Source organism: Cydia strobilella, chromosome 8 (assembly GCF_947568885.1).
Source record: "Cydia strobilella chromosome 8, ilCydStro3.1, whole genome shotgun sequence".
NCBI classification, from domain to species: Eukaryota; Metazoa; Arthropoda; class Insecta; order Lepidoptera; family Tortricidae; genus Cydia; species Cydia strobilella.
In genome coordinates, this window is record NC_086048.1 from 2,624,867 (window position 1) to 2,646,020 (window position 21,154).

General features: G+C 36.6%; 1 protein-coding gene and 1 long non-coding RNA gene across 2 annotated transcripts in view; both read right to left on the reverse strand.

The window, feature by feature from the left end:
- The window catches only part of LOC134743481 (uncharacterized), a 154,560-nt gene that overhangs the window by 39,561 nt on the left and 93,845 nt on the right, over nucleotides 1-21,154 (reverse strand). The window lies entirely within an intron of this gene.
- On the reverse strand, nucleotides 5,692-6,530 carry LOC134743346 (uncharacterized). Its single transcript, XM_063676737.1, has 2 exons — nucleotides 6,151-6,530; nucleotides 5,692-6,053 (listed from the first exon to the last, which is right to left on the reverse strand). Exons 1-2 carry the CDS (start codon nucleotides 6,470-6,472, stop codon nucleotides 5,710-5,712), a joined length of 666 nt encoding a protein of 221 aa, XP_063532807.1. The 5' UTR covers nucleotides 6,473-6,530; the 3' UTR covers nucleotides 5,692-5,709.

Here is a 21,154-nt window from a genome sequence, read left to right on the forward strand (position 1 = left end):
TATTTAACAACGCTTATTTTCTTTACTAGTATTTAGATAAAACCTACAAAGTTGACGGAGTCTTTATTTGGAGGTTCGAGTCCTTTTGAGTTACGCTTATAAATCTCAATGAAGGACTCAACTCGGGGCTGAAAAGACTCGTGTGACGAGTCGAGTCCTTCAAATTTTGACTCAAAAGACTCAAGTTCACAACACTAGTCCTCCCTTGTTCAAATTCTGAACAATGTCCGTGGGACAATGACATTTCGCTCAGCAACAATACCAATTATCGGTAGCTCTCTAATACCGGTATTAATTCCGAGCATGTTCGCTGTCCGTTATAGTGATGTATGTTGAGTGTATTGAGAGACGACACACGTAATGGATTTGCGTGCGGTACCGCAATTAAATAAATAGGTTGAACTTGTATCAATTTCGACTGCGGGGTAATTTCAACTAATCGAAATATATTCCATGTTTTACATTATTAACTAGAGTGCCATATATGTCCAGATAGCGAACAGCTGAGCTTTGTACAACCAGGCGTGGCTCACTCCGCGATTTCGTCGCGTCGCTACAAGTACATGCGGCCCCAAGCGGCCCACACCAATTTTGGTGTGTAGCCATAGTAATTGCCGCGCACGCGCACCGTATATGGAACGGTCAACGGACGCCTGTTTGCGCTTGCGCCACCTTTATTCCGGCTTGAGTCCTTTTGAGTTGAGCATTAAATATACTCAATAAAGCGTTTTTTAGCGCAGTCTTGTAAAAACGAGTCCAGTTCTAAAAATTTAGACTCAAGAGGCTCGGAGTTCCTAAGCTAATTTTTTTAATTCCTAACAAGTTCCTAGCCGGTCATATCTGTCGTAAAAGACGCGTTTTGTTAGAGAGTGAACCTTCTGGTACTATTATTTATTCTGTGGTACATAAAAATAATTTATTACTTACTGGTCCTAGGTTTATATTCTTCTATTTTACTCACCCAGCTTAGGATCTCCGAGTCTCTTGAGTCTAAATTTTTAGAACTGGACTCGTTTTTACAAGACTGCGCTAAAAAACGCTTCATTGAGTATATTTAATGCTCAACTCAAAAGGACTCAAGCCGGAATAAAGGTCTCGAGTTTAAATATAAATAAATATTATAGGACATTCTTACACAGATTGACTAAGTCCCACGGTAAGCCTAAGGAGGCTTGTGTTATGGGTACTCAGACAACGATATAGAATAGAATAGAATAGTTTATTTCACAAACAGATTTACAAAACAAAACAAGAGAACAAACAAGAGATACCTATATATATAAAATAAATACTAAAATACATAGAAAATACCCATGACTCGGGAACAAATATCTGTGCTCATCACACAAATAAATGCCGTTACCGGGATTAGAACCCAACAGGGCCAACCCACTAGGCCAGACCGGTCGTCGTCGAGTTTAGACTCTAGACTGTTGGTTAGCCTACTATTCTTATATAAGTAACTCGCATTGGCAATGGAGAACAGTCGTATAATAAATATTGACCATATTGTCGTTTAAATTATAAATTTTCACTCGTATATTTCCTTCCATCTGCATCGCTGCCATTTGATCGGCGACAACATCAGGCAAATTGGATTAGTTCGGTTCTCGCATACCAACAAAGATACATACATACATATATCCCTGTCGGTAGTCAGAAATGGACCGACAGATAAAAGCCTTTGGTGTTTGAAGCTTCTTTATAGGTTCAGACTTAGTAGGTACTTACTTGGCATATGAGCGCAATTTCTTTTTCCCCTCACGAGCTCGGAAAGTTGTCTTTTATCCTTCAATACAAGCGGGGAAAAACGCGTTTTATCCACTAGTGGGGAAAGTAATTTGACCTTGGATGGAGCGTGTTGAAGTAGCTTGACAGATAACAAAACGTAAAAAGCTCATGATAATGGTTCGTTCCATAATAATTATCATAATGGTTTGAGAATCTAATAAAAAATACCAGATTTAGCTTTATTTAATGATTTTAAGTCATAAACCTTAAAATTCCATAATAAACGTTTGTTTTTTAATAATTATGTTAAATATAATTCTGAACGCACAAGTTAAGTCTCTGCAATTTCAAAACGCATCATTGACATTTCATACGTCAGAAATGTCAACATTGTCAACAAAAATTTTACTTAAAAACTTCTCACGTAAAAGTACAGAATTTCCAGTTTTTTGTTATAATATCGTAAATAAATGAGTGATTCCAGTGATGAAGATGATCTAACGCCTGTGGATGTTGCACTTTCCTCGGTATAGTGAGGGGAAAAGTTTTGTGTTACACACGGGTGCAAATATATTTTACTTCTCGTGTGTTAAAACACCCGCTACGCTCAGGATTCTATTTTAGAATCACTCGCTTCGCTCGTGGTTCAACTATAGAATCCTTTCGCTTGCTCGTGTTTCAATTCCACACTTGAGGGTAAAATACAACTTTGCACCCTTGTATAACAAATAACTATTACTTCTCGTGTGTTGAAACACTCGCTACGCTCAGGATTCTATTTTAGAATCACTCGCTTCGCTCGTGGTTCAACTATAGAATCCTTTCGCTTGCTCATGTTTCAATTCTACACTCGCGGGTAAAATACAACTTTGCACCCTTGTATAACAAATAACTATTTTTACGCTATAAAACCAACGCGTTACATATTTTTAAGATATTATGTAGGTATAAAATTATTTGCATACAATTTTTTAGTAATATGTTTTAACATGGTTATAAGGATAAAGTACGAATATTAAGCTTTATGTGGCTTTATGGTCCCTTAATTTAAGGATATCTCATGTCCACAGGAAAGAATGAATATGAATATGAGAGCTTATATTAAAAAACTGTTTTTGACCTATCAATATAAAAACTTCAACAGTTTTAAATCAGAATTTCACCACGAATCTCACCTAATTAAATTAAATTAATGAGGTAACCGGAGATTTTGTTTATTCTATCCTATTAATTAATACTTTCAGACGGTGTGACTTAGCATCATATTAAATATTTCAAAGAAAGGCTAATACATTTAGCCAAGTAAATATCCTAACATAATTAACTATTTCAATATAATTATTTTTCATTTTTAAATTATTTTTTCATTTTTTTATTTTCAATATAAAAGTAAAAATCGCGAAGCGTCTGGTTGACGTAACTGGTGACCGAAGAGCTGGCGGCTTCTTCGCACAACGTATCAGCATTAGGAAATGCCGCTAGTATCCTTGGTACAATGCCTAAATGTATTTATTTACTTACAAAGGCTTATAAAAGTAAAAATAAAACGAAGAGGCAACACCAATTTTCATTACCAAATATTTTAATTTTTTTACGCTGGATCGTCGGTAAAATATTTTTTACCACCGAATTTGCCATTTATTCAAATTTTGTTCATTTAACTGAAGGTGTATTTCGAACTCGATTTCTCGTAATTAAAGAAAAACCTTTTTAGGGTTCCGTACCCAAAGGGTAAAAACGGGACCCTATTACTAAAACTCCGCTGTCCGTCTGTCCGTCCGTCTGTCCGTTTGTCTGTCTGTCACCAGGCAGTATCTCATGAACCGTGATAGCTAGACAGTTGAAATTTTCACAGATGATGTATTTCTGTTGCCGCTATAACAACAAATACTAAAAACAGAATAATATAAATATTTAAATAGGGCTCCCATACAACAAACGTGATTTTTTTGCTGTTTTTTTCCCGTAATGGTACGGAACCCTTCGTGCGCGAGTCCGACTCGCAGTTGTTTTAAATGTCAATCAATGGAACAGGAAGCTTCATTAAGCATCTTTCGAAAATATCCTTTTCAAGTTTTTTTACTGTAGAAATCCCCATCTGTGATGTTGGGGAGTCATTTCCTGTTGGCGAAAATCGAGTCTCATTTCCGTGGTACAAAGGTTTGAAGTGAAGGAAAAAGTGTAGTGTAAACTATTCAAACTGAAGCCCTACTTCGATAGCGTGACGAGCGTTAGCGTTCGCATTGTCTATTTGTGACGTTTTCAACCAAAAGGTACAACATTGTAGCTTGTTGATAAGGTTGATTTCGAATTGAAGCTATATGAAAATAACGCCATAATAGCGCAATAATGGCATATTTTTTATGACATTTTGAACAGCGCGCCAAGCGGGACGTTTTGGTAACTCAAAATCTTATACAAATGACACTTAACGCAAACGCGTACCTACGTCACGTCACGCTATCGAATGAAATTTACACTAGGGGTACTGTTTTTTTTTAATGGTGCTTAACTGTCAACTTGGAGCCCGATTTAGATTTAACTATTTGATATAAAAAAAACAATCATTAAAAATATTTGAAAACTAAGAAATAAAAATAAAATAAAAACAATAAACAACCGAAAAAGTAGTCCCGCGACCAACCTGATGCAAAAGTGCGCATCACGCTCGCCGCGTTGCTACGTTGAACCGCGATGGATAACCTTTGCATCAGGAAGGACCCAGAGCGAGGATCCAAACCTCTCTCCCGCGTCTCCCCACTTCCCCGAAAAAGGCCTCGGCCTCAGCACGCGAGCACCCCGCAGTTTCTACTGCAAGTGGGATAAATAAATAGTTCACCAGGACCTCATATTTCTCCCGCTTGCGAACTGCAGCCAACTCGGCTGCTGCCCCTGCCGTTCTCACGGTACGGCCAATTGCGACGCCGCGAAAGTGCTGACTGAAGTGGCTTCATGTAAGCTTGAATTAAACGCAGGTTTGGAAGAACACATATTTTATTTTAAATATTAGGTTATTCTTACAGATAGTTCTTATCGTTGCGGAAGCTTCCAGAAAAGAGGGGTGGGGTCACCCATTTGACATTACATTATAAATGTTTTAAAGATGCGTTCGGAAACGCTATATACTGATACATTTGTTTCGGATACTATTACCATCAAGGGCCTGACACTCTTTTATAGAGAAAGATAGTCTTATTGCGATTCCTATAAGAGGAAAGAGAAAATAGTGCCATGCTTTGTCCTTATCGCCGTTCGGGTTTTTTTCCATGGTCGGGTTATGGCAGAATGAAACTCAAGACCAAACAGGAAGAAGTTCAAAAATTACAGATGTAGTGCAAAACTGTTTTCCATCGTATTTTCACGGAAACGTACGTGTCTTACTATTTCAGTCAGTCTCGGTACAAAAAGTACAGAGGTTGACTGACGTACCATGACAAATACGAACGACTACAGCGAACGGGAGGCCATCGCCCGAGTCGGCCTCTCCTTGATACACCCTGAGGCCTCCTCGGCTGTGGGCGATATTTGCACATAACCCTTCACAAAACTAGTAGGTTAGAGAATCATCTTTAAGCAATTAACTAATTCTTTATATTTAATGCAATGAATGCTAAGCAAATCAGGGTGTGGGTTCTGAACGAAGTTTCAAAATAAAAAATCTTATAGTTTCATAGTTTTATTAGTTTCTTTTTATGGCATTTGATAACAAAAATCAATTTAAATATCAATAAAAATCTATGTTGTTGTGCCGTGCCTATTCGCAATAAAATTTGAAATTGTTTCAATATCTAGATTATTCTACTATAAAAAAAAAGCAAATTTTGTTTGTTTTGTGTTTGGTGACTGGCACAAGCTACTTAATTTGTTTTTCGCAACATAATATTTATATGTATAATGTAAAAAATAGGGATAAATAAAACACTGTACTGGGATTACGTTAATGGGCAAACTGTATAATCATCATTTACTTATCCTTCATTAAAGCGTATGGTGTTTTGAATCCATTCTAAATATGGGCTTATAATGTGAAATAGGTTGCTGAAATTCCATGCTTTTAGCTACTCCTATGATTCGTCCGTCATACACCAGTGGCCCTCCGGAGTCCCCCGGGCGAACCTGCTGCTTCCTGTTCGAACACTTCGACGCTATACATATGTCGACAAAGAAGCCTTTTTTACAAGGGACCACAATAGCCTCGCCAGTTTGAAGAGGAATTAATTGAAATTCTCTAAAATCTTTCGAAGTCGCAGCATATTGCTTGCCTAAATGTCCAAAACCCGCGTATTTAACATGAAGCCCGAAGAAAGTATTCTTCTTTCTTTCTGGGTATTTTTTCAGTGAAAATTAGCGCTATATCATTTGAACCACCTCCATATATATTAGTGGTAAAGGAAGGGTGAGCGTATATTTTGATCACACTTGAGTACAATGTGGTTTCGTTTGCCGGCTTTGTAAAATCTCCATATCTGATAACCATATTATGACAATGTCCTGGTACCACTGAGCTTTGAAGTCTTGGAACAGTCTTTGGATAGCAGTGGGCTGCTGTGAGGACCCAGTCTTCTGCTATAAGGCTGCCGGTACAAAACCTGACCGGAGGGTCCTTCAACTGCAGAAGCACAGCGAACGGGAATTCGTTATGCGCGTCGTTCCTTCCTTTATACACCCTCAAGTCTCCACGGCTAGGAGCCTTATTCGCACTTAACTTTACAAGCATTGCCAGAATAAATAAGAAGTACATTTTTAAGCAATGACAATTTACTTGTATTTTTAATTCGACGATTATAAAGTAAATGCAATTATATTCTGAACTGAATCCCAAAATGAAGTAATAAAAAAATAGAATGATATTATAGCAGTTTTATTTGATTCCTTTTTATGGCCTTTCAAAATCAAAGCCAATTACTATAAATCCATAAAGATAAAAATAATGATATTATGTTGAAGCCAAGTTGAAGCCCTTAATATGTTTTCGAAGGTTTCCGTTTTTAGTTTCTGATGTTTTTGAGTTTGATAATTTGGTACTTCATACATAAATATGGAAAAAATAACATAAAAACCAAACGCATATCAATTCTTCATCAATGTGGAAAATATTTTTGATCCAAAAGTAAGAGCGGTATTTAGGTAGATAGGATAGACGAACTAACCAAACTGGAAACAGTCTTCTAAGAAAACTGATGATTGAAACCACAATTTTAGATGTCGAAATATTTGATTGCATATCATATGAACATTTGATAACAAAAACCAATTTCATGCATATTTTCAGGAAATTCGTATTTGCTATCAAATGCTATAAAAAGAAATTAAATAGGTACAACTGCAAACTGCAAAACTATAATATTTTTTCATTTTTCTTTTGAAACTTCGTCCAGAGATCACTTTGATTTGCATTCACATTTATTGCATTAAATATAAACAATTAATTCATTGCTTATAAATCCCTCACCTACTTATTTTGGGAATATTGGTAGGGGTAAGTGCGAGTGTTGCTCACAGTGGAGGAGGCCTCAGGGTGTATTAAGAAGAGGCCAACTCGCGCGATGTGCTCCCGTTCACCGTGATGCTGGAAATAAGGAGAAACATCACATAATTAGAGCCTTATATGGAAAAATTGAGATTTCAGAGGAATCCAATACTTACTCAACTGGACACCAAGAAAATAGTCATCAAATACAAAAATGATTGGGTGAATGAAGCCAAAATGTACTAGAAATAACTAAATAAGTATATTATTTGAGATAACGAAGTCATGATCGCATTAATTTTCATTGTAAAAGCACACAGCGACAATCATGGAAAATTGCTGACGCGCACACGCGGCCTTTGGAGTAGCAAGCCAAATATCGTGTGTGTTTAAAAGATGAAATTTACGTTCAATTAAAATTTTACATATTTATGTACCTATACATACAATTAAATGTTTACCAATTATATAGTTACCTACATTTTTGTTATTATATTTGTACCACCCTAAATAAGTAACCTAACAAACCGGTCAAGTGCGAGTTTATTTAACTCGCGCACCGAGGGTTCCGTACTAAAAATTTTCATGTACCTAACTACATTCATAAAAGGCTTTTGACCAGAAGTATAATACTTCGCTTAATTGTGTATAGCGCCATCTATTGGCAAATTGGCTAACTATGTATGTATGTTGGTTTTACAGGGATAATTCTTTATCATGTGAACCGATTTAAACAATTTTTGTTTTATTTCAAAGAAGGTGTTTTTAGTGTAATCTCGTAGATCTTTTAAGTATAATAAACACCGGCAAAGGGGCTTAAATTGCAAATTAATTTAGAAAAAGTTTTTTGATAATTAAAATTTTTTTTCAATCGGTGTGATTATATTTTTCCTGTAATATATATGATAATTTTATTATTTTGTAAAAATATAATATTTTTTCGTTGGTAAACTTCGGAGATAAGGGGGGGAATGGTATTTTTTTACATTTTCCTTCATAATTCTTTTTTTTTACTATGCAAAAAAAAATTGTTTTGTTATGTTCAATTCAAGCTCTTTCAAATGATGTCCCACTCGACCTAGTAACTAGACTTTGAAATTTTGCCCCCCTCTTTATATTGGGCATTTTCCATAATGTAACGTAATACGTTACATGTTTCATAAAAATAGGTCTTAAAAACTACTATATACTTACCTAATTAAAAATATATTTACAATTCTAAACTATATTACACACTAAAATATACAACAATACTGTCTTAAAACTGTGTATTTAGGATTATAAAATCATCATCACGCTGATTATTTCAAATATGTCGCGCCATAGTTATAACATTCATTCACAATAATGTTCACATTCGCGAGTGCTTGAATGAATGCACTTATCGGTGCGCTGTGTCATGTCATCGCGCGCACCCGCTCGCTTGTTCATTCTATCATTGAAGTTGAGTGGAACGCACGTCGCTTATTATCGATCTCTGCTACGGTTTGAAATAACGAATCCGTAATCGAATTTTAACTTCGTCCCTACGCGTCCCTCAACGATTATAAAATCACTGTGGTGTTTAATTATGTTTTTAAGTGTACCCCGAATTGGGTAACTGGATACATTTTATATGTTGTTTCTTAGGATATTGTAGTGTTATTTTATTGCTTTGGAATTTTAACTTGCATATTGAAATTACAACAATTTCATAGTAATTTTCATTTAACTGAAGATAAATCACTTCCTCACTATAGTTCTATTCATAGTCGTCATGACCTTTTGTCAACCGACCCTCCATTTTGTATTAAAAATAATAGTTGCATTTAAATTCCTTATTTCGTTAATTTACTTCGCCTTTTTGTAATCTCCGTATCTGAATTGTGAACTTCCACGGCAACACAACTACTATAGTGCTTTCCTTCCTGCCGCTGGTGGTCACAAAGGCTTATGGACCGTTTCTAACGCATTGTCTGATGGCGCGTTCCAGGGTCCAAAGTCCAGAGTGACTTTTATTGGCTTCCTGCTTGCCTCCCGCTTGCCGTTCTGCTACAGGCGTGCTTCTGACCCTTTCCCCGACTCAGCGCCACACAGTTCCGAGCTGCGCTGAACTCAGCGCCGACCCCAAAAAACCTGCGCCTACCACCTCGGCACCGTCAGGGGAGTACTTTGGCTGCAAACGACTAGCGGAATCCGATCTTGACAGTATTAGCCCGTTTTACCAACTGAGCTAGTTGTGGAAATAAATGTATTGAACGTTCTTCTGCCTACTCATTTACAATTTCCCATACCTATCGGGACAATTAGTAGGTCAGAACATACCAGAACGCGACAATAATTAATAAAAACAAAATAAAAAAATACACTTCCAATGTGTTTGGATTAGCGATTGTTGATAACTTTTCCAAATTTCAAATCAATAGCTTCATTAGTTCTCGAGATATTTAGCTATGTGACAGACATACAGACAGACAAGCAGACAGACAGACGGACAGAGTCGCACCATAAGGGTTCCTTTTGTAACTTTTTGGTACGGAACCCTAAAGACAAAAAAAAAACCATGTGATTATGGCTAGAACAACCGATTGCAAAACCAATTTTATTTGTACTAAAATTTTTAAGATGTTTTAATACTGAATGCCCTTAATAACATTACTACCATTTATATTTGTATATATACATGGATTTTTAGGGTTCCGTACCCAAAGGGTAAAAACGGGACCCTATTACTAAGACTCCGCTGTCCGTCTGTCCTTCTGTCCGTCTATCCGTCTGTCCGTTTGTCCGTCTGTCTGTCACCAGGCTGTATCTCATGAACCGTGATAGCTAGACAGTTGAAATTTTTATTTCTGTTGCCGCTATAACAACAAATACTTAAAAGTACGGAACCCTCGGTGCGCGAGTCCGACTAGCACTTGGCCGGTTTTTTGTTATTAATTAATTAAAAATTAAAAAACACGACTGCTGAATTTTAAGCGAACTGAAAAGCTAAAAATAATTTTGATGTTAGTTACATAACTTTATGAATTTAAATTGGAATATAAATGTACACTTACGGTCATTTACAGTAAATACAAAGGTTTATGCACATTTATGACGTGACTGTACCTGTGTATTTTATTTCGATTGTAGTCGTGGGACCTTGATGTAGTGCATTTTCCCATTCAAAAGGTCCCCCGACTGCAATCGAAATAAAATACACATGTACAGTCACGTCATAAATGTGCATAAACCTTTGTATTTACTGTAAATGACCGTAAGTGTACATTTATATTCCAATTTAAATTCATAAAGTTATGTAACTAACATCAAAATTATTTTTAGCTTTTCAGTTCGCTTAAAATTCAGCAGTCGTGTTTTTTAATTTTTAATTAATTTATTTTATTTTATTCATTTTAGTGACAAAACGAACTAAAACTATGATTTAAAAAAAACCAGGTAATTTTTAAATGTGGATTAGCACAACGTTCCGGAATCGAAACACGGTCATCTTTTCTGTGGGCAATATGTTCACGGTTTGGGACCTTTCACATCTTTATCTTTACATAGGTACATCTTTTAAGAAGTAGTAGTACTTAGTTTTGAATGTTTGAGGCTTAGGAAAGACTTATAAGTCTCATAAATTTCATTTTTACTTACAAAAGCTTTTTATTAAATTATCTTTGACGCGACTTTTGTACGACTCACGCATGGCCTTCGGCAAAATAGTAGGTTAATAGAGTTAGACAAAGATAAGTCTGCAGCGATTTTGATTGTCCAAACTGTGCAAGTATTATTTTAAATGGGACATTTTTATGAAATTATGACGTATAATTAACACTTGCACACTTGCACAAGCCAGAAGCTCAGCGTAGTGCCGAAGACCCAAAACGTCCAAGAGAGACGCGCTTCTATGAAAAGCCTAAGGCCAAGCTGCGCAAGTTTAGTGATGAAACACAGAACAATGTTACAAGTGTCTTAATGCGAGGGCCAGCTATAGGGCTTGCAATGTGCGTAGCAGTACCTGGATAGATTACAGAAAGCTCGCACAGTCAAGTGGGTTAACTGGGGATAGGTGGGATAACATTACTTACTTACTTACTACTTGCTTGGTTGGCGCGATTACCCAAAATGAGTCTTGGCCTCCGACATAAAAGCACGCTATTTTTGCCCTGTCCTGGTGCGGATTCACGCCAGCTTTCACTGACGCCGAGCTATAACATTAGAGAAAGGAAATATTTCTCAATTATAGTCTCCTTTTACATTCTTTGAGTCATGATTTAACAGTCTCAGGGTAGATTTTTTTATCTAATTCAAAATTCAATTAGACCATACAAAAAAAAATGTCTACAATAGGTCCCCCATCTGTCGCCAGTTACCCTACTTGACGGTACCTGTCGGATGCTCCAGGCCTTCGGCTCTACTTGGAGCTCGGCTTTCGCATTCAGACACTTTTACTATTTTTGTGTTTGAGCACTACACCTTGGTCTTCGGCCTTTGCAATTAAGATACTAGAGGGAAGTTGCGTAAAACGCGCACTCCGAGCCTCCGGCCCTACGCGGAATTCAGACTTCGGCCTTTGAATTTAGACATTTGTACCTACTATCGTTCTGTGTCTGAACACCAAATTATTAAAGGCGCTCCTTTCTCGGACGCTTCGGGCCTTCTCTTATTTAGTCCTTATATTAATACATACAGTCGACTTTATGTTGCGAGCTTTCTACAATACATGTTAAATCAATATCATATAGTAAGTACATTGTGACTTAAACACTTTTACAATCATGGAAATTCGTTTCGTACTAAAGCTAATAAGAAATGGAGTTAGTAGGTACCTAGTAATAAGCTAATAAGTAACCTATGCACGAGTTCAAACAAAACCTGTTTTTTTTTCATTTACGACCGGGTTAAATGAAGCAGTAGGCAAGTACAAATTTATAAGAAATACGAATATCAGTTCATTGCTTAAATCGAAGCTGAAGTTCACACAAATTTTGATTTCAAATATTTCAATAGCGCGATTTAAAAATGTTTGTGTTTAGTTTCAAAATTTACGCTATACCATATTATCTTTTTGTATATATTTTTATGATCTGCGGTAAAATTATTTTATTTGAGACGTCACTAAATAAGATAAAAATATTTATTTTACTTAGCATATTTTGTAAATCCTTATTCTACCAAAGTAAGAATTAAATGCATATGTTGCATATATATTTTGAATCGTCTCTCAAAGCTCTTGATTTTGATACCCCACTCGATAAGTTTGCAAGATTTTTTTTTCCAAATGTCGCGCATTATTTTGTATTACGTCCGCCATATTGATTTTATTATGACGTCACATAGCCTATGTCACCCGGGATGACGTACGGATTCGAATGATATATCATACATCTAAATCGGTTAAGGCATTTAGAAGTTATGGTGGAATAAAGAAACTCACATACATATATATATACATATATACATACAAACATGAACGCTGAAAACATTACACTCTTTTTTTTGGGCAGTCGTGTAAAAATGGCGGAGCCATGGTAGATCAGCGCGTAAATAAATAGCGGTTTCTTTATTATGATTTATAGGGTGTGCTCGCGAGGTAAACTGCTCACGAAGCCAGTGTTCAATTTATTACAAAAGACTATCCAAGGCATTTCGGTTCTCGCATAAATCATAACTAAGCTCCGTCTACACTACACTCTGATTTATAATTAAACTAGCTTTTGCCCGCGACTTCGTCTGTGTGGACTTAGTAACCAGCTAGAGTAAGAATAGCACCTGATGGAGAAAATCTTATAGCAATTATTCAATTTGACCATATTATGCACACAAATTAGCAGACACTTCATTAATTATCTCAATTCCACCCCGCTTTTTACTTTCTTAAGGGATGATTTTCGGGATAAAAACTATCCTATGTCCTTCTCAGGGACTCAACCTATCTCTATGCCAAATTTCATCTAAATCGATTCAGCGGTTTAAGCGTGAAGAGGGAACACACAGACAGACTTTCGCATTTATAATATTAGTATGGATTCCTATAATCTAACCTCACTTTTTCTCTTTTCCGTATGTTTTAAGAAACTAAACAAAGCTAAAAGGATACATCAATATTTATTTTAAATGCAAAAGGGAAATTTGAGTTTACTTCTTTACATATATTCCATTATTACGAAAGAAAAAGGATCTGAGTGAGGTTAATTTTTGGAATTCAATTACAAATCAGAGTATACACATTGCGACGCAGCGTTTGTCGTTATCGAATAAAATATTCCGTGATATTTACTTCGCCATTTATTAAATTAAATCCTATCTGAATGTGAGAATGGGAGCGAAGTTCTAAATTATTTCATAGGTATTGAGATCTAAATGGGTGCGAAATTGGGTTATTCCCATTACTTATTACCAGCTTATTACCTCCAAAAATTTGTGTGTTTAATAATAATAGAATTCCTAATTCATGTTTAGTTTTATTTATATATATATCATAAAGATTAGTTGATATTAGACAACTTATTCATATTAAGCTAAATAACCGGCCAAGTGCGAGTCGGACTCGCGCACCTAGGGTTCCGTACTTTTTAGTATTTGTTGTTATAGCGGCAACAGAAATACATCATCTGTGAAAATTTCAACTGTCTAGCTATCACGGTTCATGAGATACAGCCTGGTGACAGACGGACAGACGGACAGCGGAGTCTTAGTAATAGGGTCCCGTTTTTACCCTTTGGGTACGGAACCCTAAAAATTTGGGCTTCTATTTAGTTTAGTAGTAGGCGTAGTAGCAGTAAACACTTTAACTATGGCACAAAACAAGTACATAACACAGAGAGAATACAGTAAATGTGTACAAAGGCGAACCTATCCCCTTGAGGGATCTCTTCCAGCTAACCTAGCTAGCTAGTTATTGGAGTTAAGTATAAACAAAGTTGTATGCGTTTATGTTAAATGCAGTTTTTGGGTATAAAGGCACCAAAAGTGGCCAAGCGGTTTCAGAAACGCGTCGGCGTCGCTTGTTCCTTTTTAGGGTTCCGTAACCAAAGGGTAAAAACGGGACCCTATATTACTAATACTCCGCTGTCTGTCGGTCCGTCTGTCTGTCTGTCTGTCCGTCTGTCATGAACCGTGATAGCTAGACAGACAGTTTTTCACAGATGATGTATTTCTGTAGCCGCTATTATAACAATAAATACTAAAAACAGAATAAAATAAATCTTTAAATGGGGCTCCCATACAAAAAAACGTGATTTTTTTTGTAATTAAATATGTATTTTTTACTCAAAATTACAATTTTTTACTGATCATCCACAAAAACTACATTAGTACGCAAAATAGTAAGGTACAAAAATACCAAAACAAAAAAGTCACAAATTTTTACGTAAATAAATCGTACTTTTTTGGTCTGTCACTATTATTTCTACGCCATTTTAGCATATTTTTTAACCGCTCATACGAAAAGTACGTAAAATCGCACTAAAATGTACGGTTTGGCCATAAAGTACGACTTTAGTAAGGTTTTGGGCGGGGCACGTTTTAAGTACGAATACTGTTCAAAAAGTACGTAAAATCGTACTAAAAGGTACGATCTGGCAACACTGCCTGTCAGTTCGCTCAAAATGTATACACCGTGTACTCATTATTAATACACACCCTAAATATAAACGTCGCTTATGAATATCCAATATGCTCGGATGATGGAACACACGGTATATATCTTGCAAACAGTACCATTGGTAATTGTAGAAAAAGTCCATGTTGCCTGCAAACAAACCAGGGTTCGAATCCGGTAAGAGTATTTATATCAGTATTTATCTGATGATTAATTATTCTTCCTCTTTTTTGGTTTTCGGTTATGAATGTCTTTTGTATTTAAGTGCTTATACTCATGGTCCTCATGGACAAATTTAGAGAAACGGAAAAACTGTTTATTTACTGGAACACCTAAAGCTGAATTAATTATTGTCATATTAATCATATAATTTTATTACTGTGGTAATGTAAAATTATATATTTAATTTTACAGCGCATTGGCGCTCCTAATAGCTGTAATTTCAAAATTAGCACCTAAAATAGTTTCAAAATTAGTAATTAAACTTTTATTTTTTGCATTCCTCTAAATTTCTTTATAAGTTTATATCAATTTAGTCTAATACCCATCCATAACAAAAGTTTTATTGATCTTACTTTGGGAATAGGGCAATTGTATAAGATTATCCTGTAATATTTACTTAATTACTATTTATAGGTAGTATCCTTATACTTAATTAGGGCAACGACGATAATAATTATCTTAGACCATTCTATAATCCGACTTTACTGTTCTTAATTGGCTACTGCGACGAGGCGTTTCCCTATAAAGGCCTACCACCAAAATCGAATTATCGAAAATCGTATTCTACCTCTCTATTACTCTTGCATATTCGAGTGATAGAGAGGCAGATAACGATTTTCGATTCTTAGACGTTGCCGGTAGGCCCTCTGAGTATTGTTTCGGCATCGAGTCGGAAAATTGGATTTGCAATCACATCTTTGTTCCAACCGCGACTTGGTGCCATGATCCCGGGTCGGCAGTATTGCGACACGCCGTGTGAGCGAGACAGCGCTATAACATATATAGCGATGTCCCGCTCAAACACCGGATTCGCAACCAATCTGAAGATTTAATGTATTACGGATATTTCTCCTGCAGGCGCCCAGGTGGGATCATGCTGTGGGGAAGCAAATGAAGAGAAATCGCTTTGGCTTTGACCTTTTTAGGGATCCGTACCCAAAGGGTAAAAACGGGACCCTATTACTAAGACTCCACTGTCCGTAAATTAATATATAAGCTACTGACAAATGGATTTAATTATTCAAGCTGCTAGTGTATTAAACATTAGGTATAACAATATAATGATAATAAACCCAAAAAAAATCGTTAAAAATCGCGTAAATAACCAATTTGAACGTTCAGCGCTAATCAATTTCAATTACGCTAAAAGGGTAAAACAATCCCACCTTTAACTAAGTACCTAAACGTCCTATCTCACTAAATCCCACATGCTGCACTCAACCTTGTATGCTTAGTAATAAAGTTGAAATTTGAATATATTGAATTAACGATATATTTAAAAGAAATGAGGTACACATCTGTCTCTGGTGCGCTGAGGTGGAACGTGAATTTACACGAGCTATCAATTTTACCTGCCGATGACGGGGATGGAACAGAGTACTACACTAAGACACCGTAATACGCAGGCACATAATTTGCAAGTAACATTGGTTCTAACAAGCATGTAAGTGCGAAAGTGACGGACATAGGACGATAAAATATGCAGCATGTGCAGGTGCATGCAGGTGGCAGCATGGTTCCATTTTCATCCACTGTCACTATGCCCGTCACTTTCGCACTTACATACTTAGAACGTAACAAGCATGGTGACATGCAATAAAAATGCGACCGTGCTACCGCTGTAGGCATAGGTATACGACTAGAGAGAAAGAGAGAGGAGATGGATGGTCATTTCCTATGTACGGAAGCCATAAATAGTCAAACGGCTTAATCTGTCCCTATGGCTTTCATTCGCAACTTTTAATGTAATTTTTTTTGTTGATATACCTACTTATTATAATTTATTTACATGCATGGTGCGACGTTGGTCGTTGACATAGAGATGATCGCTCTAATTCTAAATTCGTATCAGAACATCAAATGCATTATTTCTGCGAGTCATAATAAACTTATAACATTTAAAACTTTCGCATTTTGAACACATATGAAATCACATTTACAATCGGGTCTATCGCGAATTTATTTTGTTACCTTTATTTACCGACGTTTCGACACAGGTTTCACTGGTCGTGGTCGCGGCTAGTGAAACCTGTGTCGAAACGTCGGTAAATAAAGGTAACAAAATAAATTCGCGATAGACCCTATTGTAAATGTGATTTAAACTTATCTTGTTATTAAAAATTCAAATCTACTAGAAAAGTGGTCTGTGATACAGAATAAGGGAAAATATTTGGTTGATTTGAGGGACATGTGGTATGCCATTATTTCGGATCAGTATCTGAAATGGGTATCGCTGGGAATTTTAAAAGCTTTTATTTAATTCAAGGCGAAGTTTGTTTGGAGAAAACTCGTGAACGGCTTCAAAGATCATAGTTATTTATGCTGGGCATTTTTCGCAAATGAACATCTACTGTGCCTATTTTGCGTGAAACGAGGTAGCGGTACTCTAACCACCCCAGCTCCTCCACGAAGCCTAGCAAAGTCTTCAGGTTGTTAGCTGCCTGCATCAGTGTGCACGGATTCCCTAGGTATTTGTTCCTGTATACTTCTACCTGTTTACAGTCTAGAAGAATATGTTTTGTTGTTTCCTCTTCTTCCATGCACGCTCTGCACATGTGGCTGTCAGTTTTACCCATATTGAATGAATAAATGAATGATTTCATTCATTCATTCATTCAATTTAAGTTTTTCGTTGTATCTATCAACTAGCGACCCGCCCCGGCTTCGCACGGCTATTATACACCTTCCTCTTGAATCACTCTATCTATTTAAAAAAAACCGCATCAAAATCGTTGCGTAGTTTTAAAGATCTAATAAGCATACATAGGGACAGACAGACAGCAGGAAGCGACTTTGTTTTATACTATGTAGTGATATACCTACCTATATTAAAATGCTTTCGCATTTATAATACTTATATGAATCGACGTATCTATCCTTGTGAATATTAAACGAAGTGGTTCCAGATTCCAAGAGTTCCAGGAACAATTTCATCAGTCTGAAAGGTGAATCGTTTAAATTTCCATAATCCTCGCCTGGAGTGACGGCACTTACTTATTCAAAACATGTCAGGCGTTCAATCGGGCGTTGGCTGGTCTCCGTTGTTGTAATGGTCTTAAATAATACGTGGACTGCATAATTAGGCTGGTTTTTAAATGATTCGTAACAAATGTTGACGTCTGACGTGTATTCTATTTAAAAATTTCCGGATCCCGTCATTATTACCTAGTTACCGTCTTTAGTTACTCATCAGTTAAGTTATGTTTATCTATATTTTGAAGTATATATATTAATATTCAATATTATTATGTCACGTCGTCCACAACGTGTCCCGCACAATGCTGTCCCGCACACTCCGCTGGCTCCGCAGAAAACCAGCGCCGTTGACCACGCTAGTCGTGCCTGCATTGCTGAGTGGAGACCTACTGTTTCTACTGTTTTGTTTATAGGCCTTGTATTATTTGTATTTTGTCTGAATAAATTATTTCTATTCTATTCTAATATTATATTATTTGTTTCCTATTATATTTTTTTGTGATCTGCAAAATTTACATTTGTGCCAGAACAAAAAAATATATTGTACATGATTTGATTTAACTTTATTAATACTTTAATTGAGGAAAATGTTTCGATAATTTATTAAAAAAATGTTTCATTTCACATGACTTCCTTTATGCAAGAAATGAGATAATTCGCATTTCGAATTGTTTGTTAGTGAGCATATTCGTACATGTACAACGGGAGCCTTCAGATCGGACCAATGTTTGTCCTGGTAACCGGTATTTGAAAAGGGTTTAGCTATAGGCCGCCGCGGGTAGTTGTGGGGACTGGTGGTGAGTAGTTTCCTGCAATTTACCTGTCCGGTGACTACCTTGTGTTTGATGTTTAATTAACCTCTACCACGGGTAGGTACGGTTTTGCCTCCTAAAAACTGCTATGCTAATGATACACGGCCTCTTACGGTTTTTGTATTTTAAATCCCAGTTTGGATCGTAAGTACTTACTAATATGTAGTTACTTAGAAGCAATCGCCAAAAACTTATTTCTGAAGCATATAAACCGTCCCAAACTCATAAAATAAAATGAGCACTTTTTAGTTCTAATAACTCATAAAACTTAGGAATCAAAGTAAATCTTAAAATCCCATTGTGGGTTAGTGGTACGTTAACACTTCTGATTTGTGATAATTCTGCTTCTATGGGTTACTCTAATTATTAATTATACAACAATGGAGGTACTTGCAGGTACTCTGATCTGACTGATCCTTCCTCTTTGACTGCCTCGATCTAAGTGAACGAGTCTCACGAGCCGTTCCAACTGTCTCTCGTGCCCCAGTACCTAGCTACCTACCGTGTTGCCAGGTATTTTCCCAACTACCCCGTACTAATCGGGGTAACGCAATGATGTTGCCGCATTATAATTATTATTCAACTGCTATCTGTCATGTAAACATAAATAAATCATGACATACTCAACAATACTTTTCTCTCTATCACTCTTACTCCCTTTAAAAATGGAAATAAAAGGTTTTCAGCATGAAACACAATGAATGAGTAAATTCAAATTACCTTTCCATTCAAATGTTTCGTTAACTTATTTAGGCGAGTCCAAACCTTGCCATAGTAATAAAGTTAATTCATTTTAAATCTCTTTGTATGAGACAGGATAAAGGAGGGTTTGTTCTAATTTGTAAAATGTTGAAATGTAGAATGGAAAGTATGTTATTTTAATCCTATTAAAACATTTACCTCAGGCTTTTTTTAAAAGAATGAATTATGAATATATTGCGCGAGAAATTTATAAAAGCGCTGGTGGCCTAGCGGTAAGAGCGTGCGACTTTCAATCCGGAGGTCGCGGGTTCGAACCCCGGCTCGTACTAATGATTTTTTCGGAACTTATGTACAAAATATCATTTGATATTTCCTAGCCGCTTTTCGGTGAAGGAAAACATCGTGAGGAAATCGGACTAATCCCAATAAGGTCTAGTTTGCCCTCTGGGTTGGAAGCAGATGGCAGTCGCTTTCGTAAAAATTAGTGCCTAGGCCAATTCTCGGGATAAGTTGCCAAGCAGACCCCAGGCTCCCATGAGCCGTGGCAAAAGCCGGGACAACGCTAGAAAGATGATGATCTAGGAATTTATATTATTTTAACGTTTCGTCCTCCATGCAGTCGGTAACATCCTTCGGAATTGGAATTTGCGATTTACTCAGTACAGCCTACGTTATGCGGATGCATTTGCTTGTACCATCGTTTTATTGGCGGATTTTTCATTTGCATTTCGAGAGATATTTACGTTCTCCCGACGGTTCGAGAACATTTTATGATTTTTAGGGTTCCGTAACCAAAGGGTAAAAACGGGACTCTATTACTAAGACTCCGCTGTCCGTCTGTCTGTCACCATGCAGGCTGTATGTCATGAACGGTGATAGCTAGAAAGTTGAAATTTTCACAGATGATGTATTTCTGTTGCCGCTATAACAACAAATACTAAAACGTACGGAACCTTCGGTGAGCGAGTCCGACTCGCACTTGTCCGGTTTTCTGACCACTCTGACACGCTAATATTTTTCTTTCATAAAAAAAAAGTTGAGTGCTGTCTTTCTAGCTGTAGATTATAATTGTCATGAGAAATGTTAAAAATTAAATTTCATATCATACAAAAAACTCCACTCCGTCACATTTTTTGGGGACAAAAAATAAGACAACGAAAAGAATTTTGACCCATTCGTTTTCTAGTCGAATATAGCGCTTAAATATTTGTGACATTCGCCGCAGCATTACTGCCGCGATTACGACGTTTAATTCGTCACTAATTTTATTAAGGGAATTTAGTGGTCTGAATTCGAATTTAGACGCTCGGAACCTATGGCCTTAAGTAATGTTTGCAATTTTGTCTCGCGATAGTGAAGTGTACATTTTACTTCCTCGGGGGAAATTCAAGTTCCATTTTCCTTGAACGTTGTTCTGTGATTAAAGGTTGACTTTACTTCGGTTTACTTCACACCGTGCCGTCGCCGAGCTGCGGTCACAGCATGGTTCCATTTTTATCGCTTGTCGTAACGTGACAGGCATGGTGACAGGCGATAAAAATGCGACCGTGCCACCCGGCCTGGTTGCATAAATGATATCAATAAATAAAGTGCGATAAAATATAAATATAACGTTGGTCAAAAAATCGACTGAGAACCTTTTTCCGTTTAGGACTTTTTAATTTAGTATTT

Excerpts from the sequence above, each read along its gene's own strand:
- LOC134743346 (XM_063676737.1), bottom strand. The coding sequence starts at position 6,472 with ATGTACTTCTTATTTATTCTGGCAATGCTTGTAAAGTTAAGTGCGAAT. Across the intron at positions 6,054-6,150 it reads CGAAACCACATTGTACTCAA|AAAGAAAGAAGAATACTTTC; the intron begins GTGTGATCAAAA and ends AAAAATACCCAG.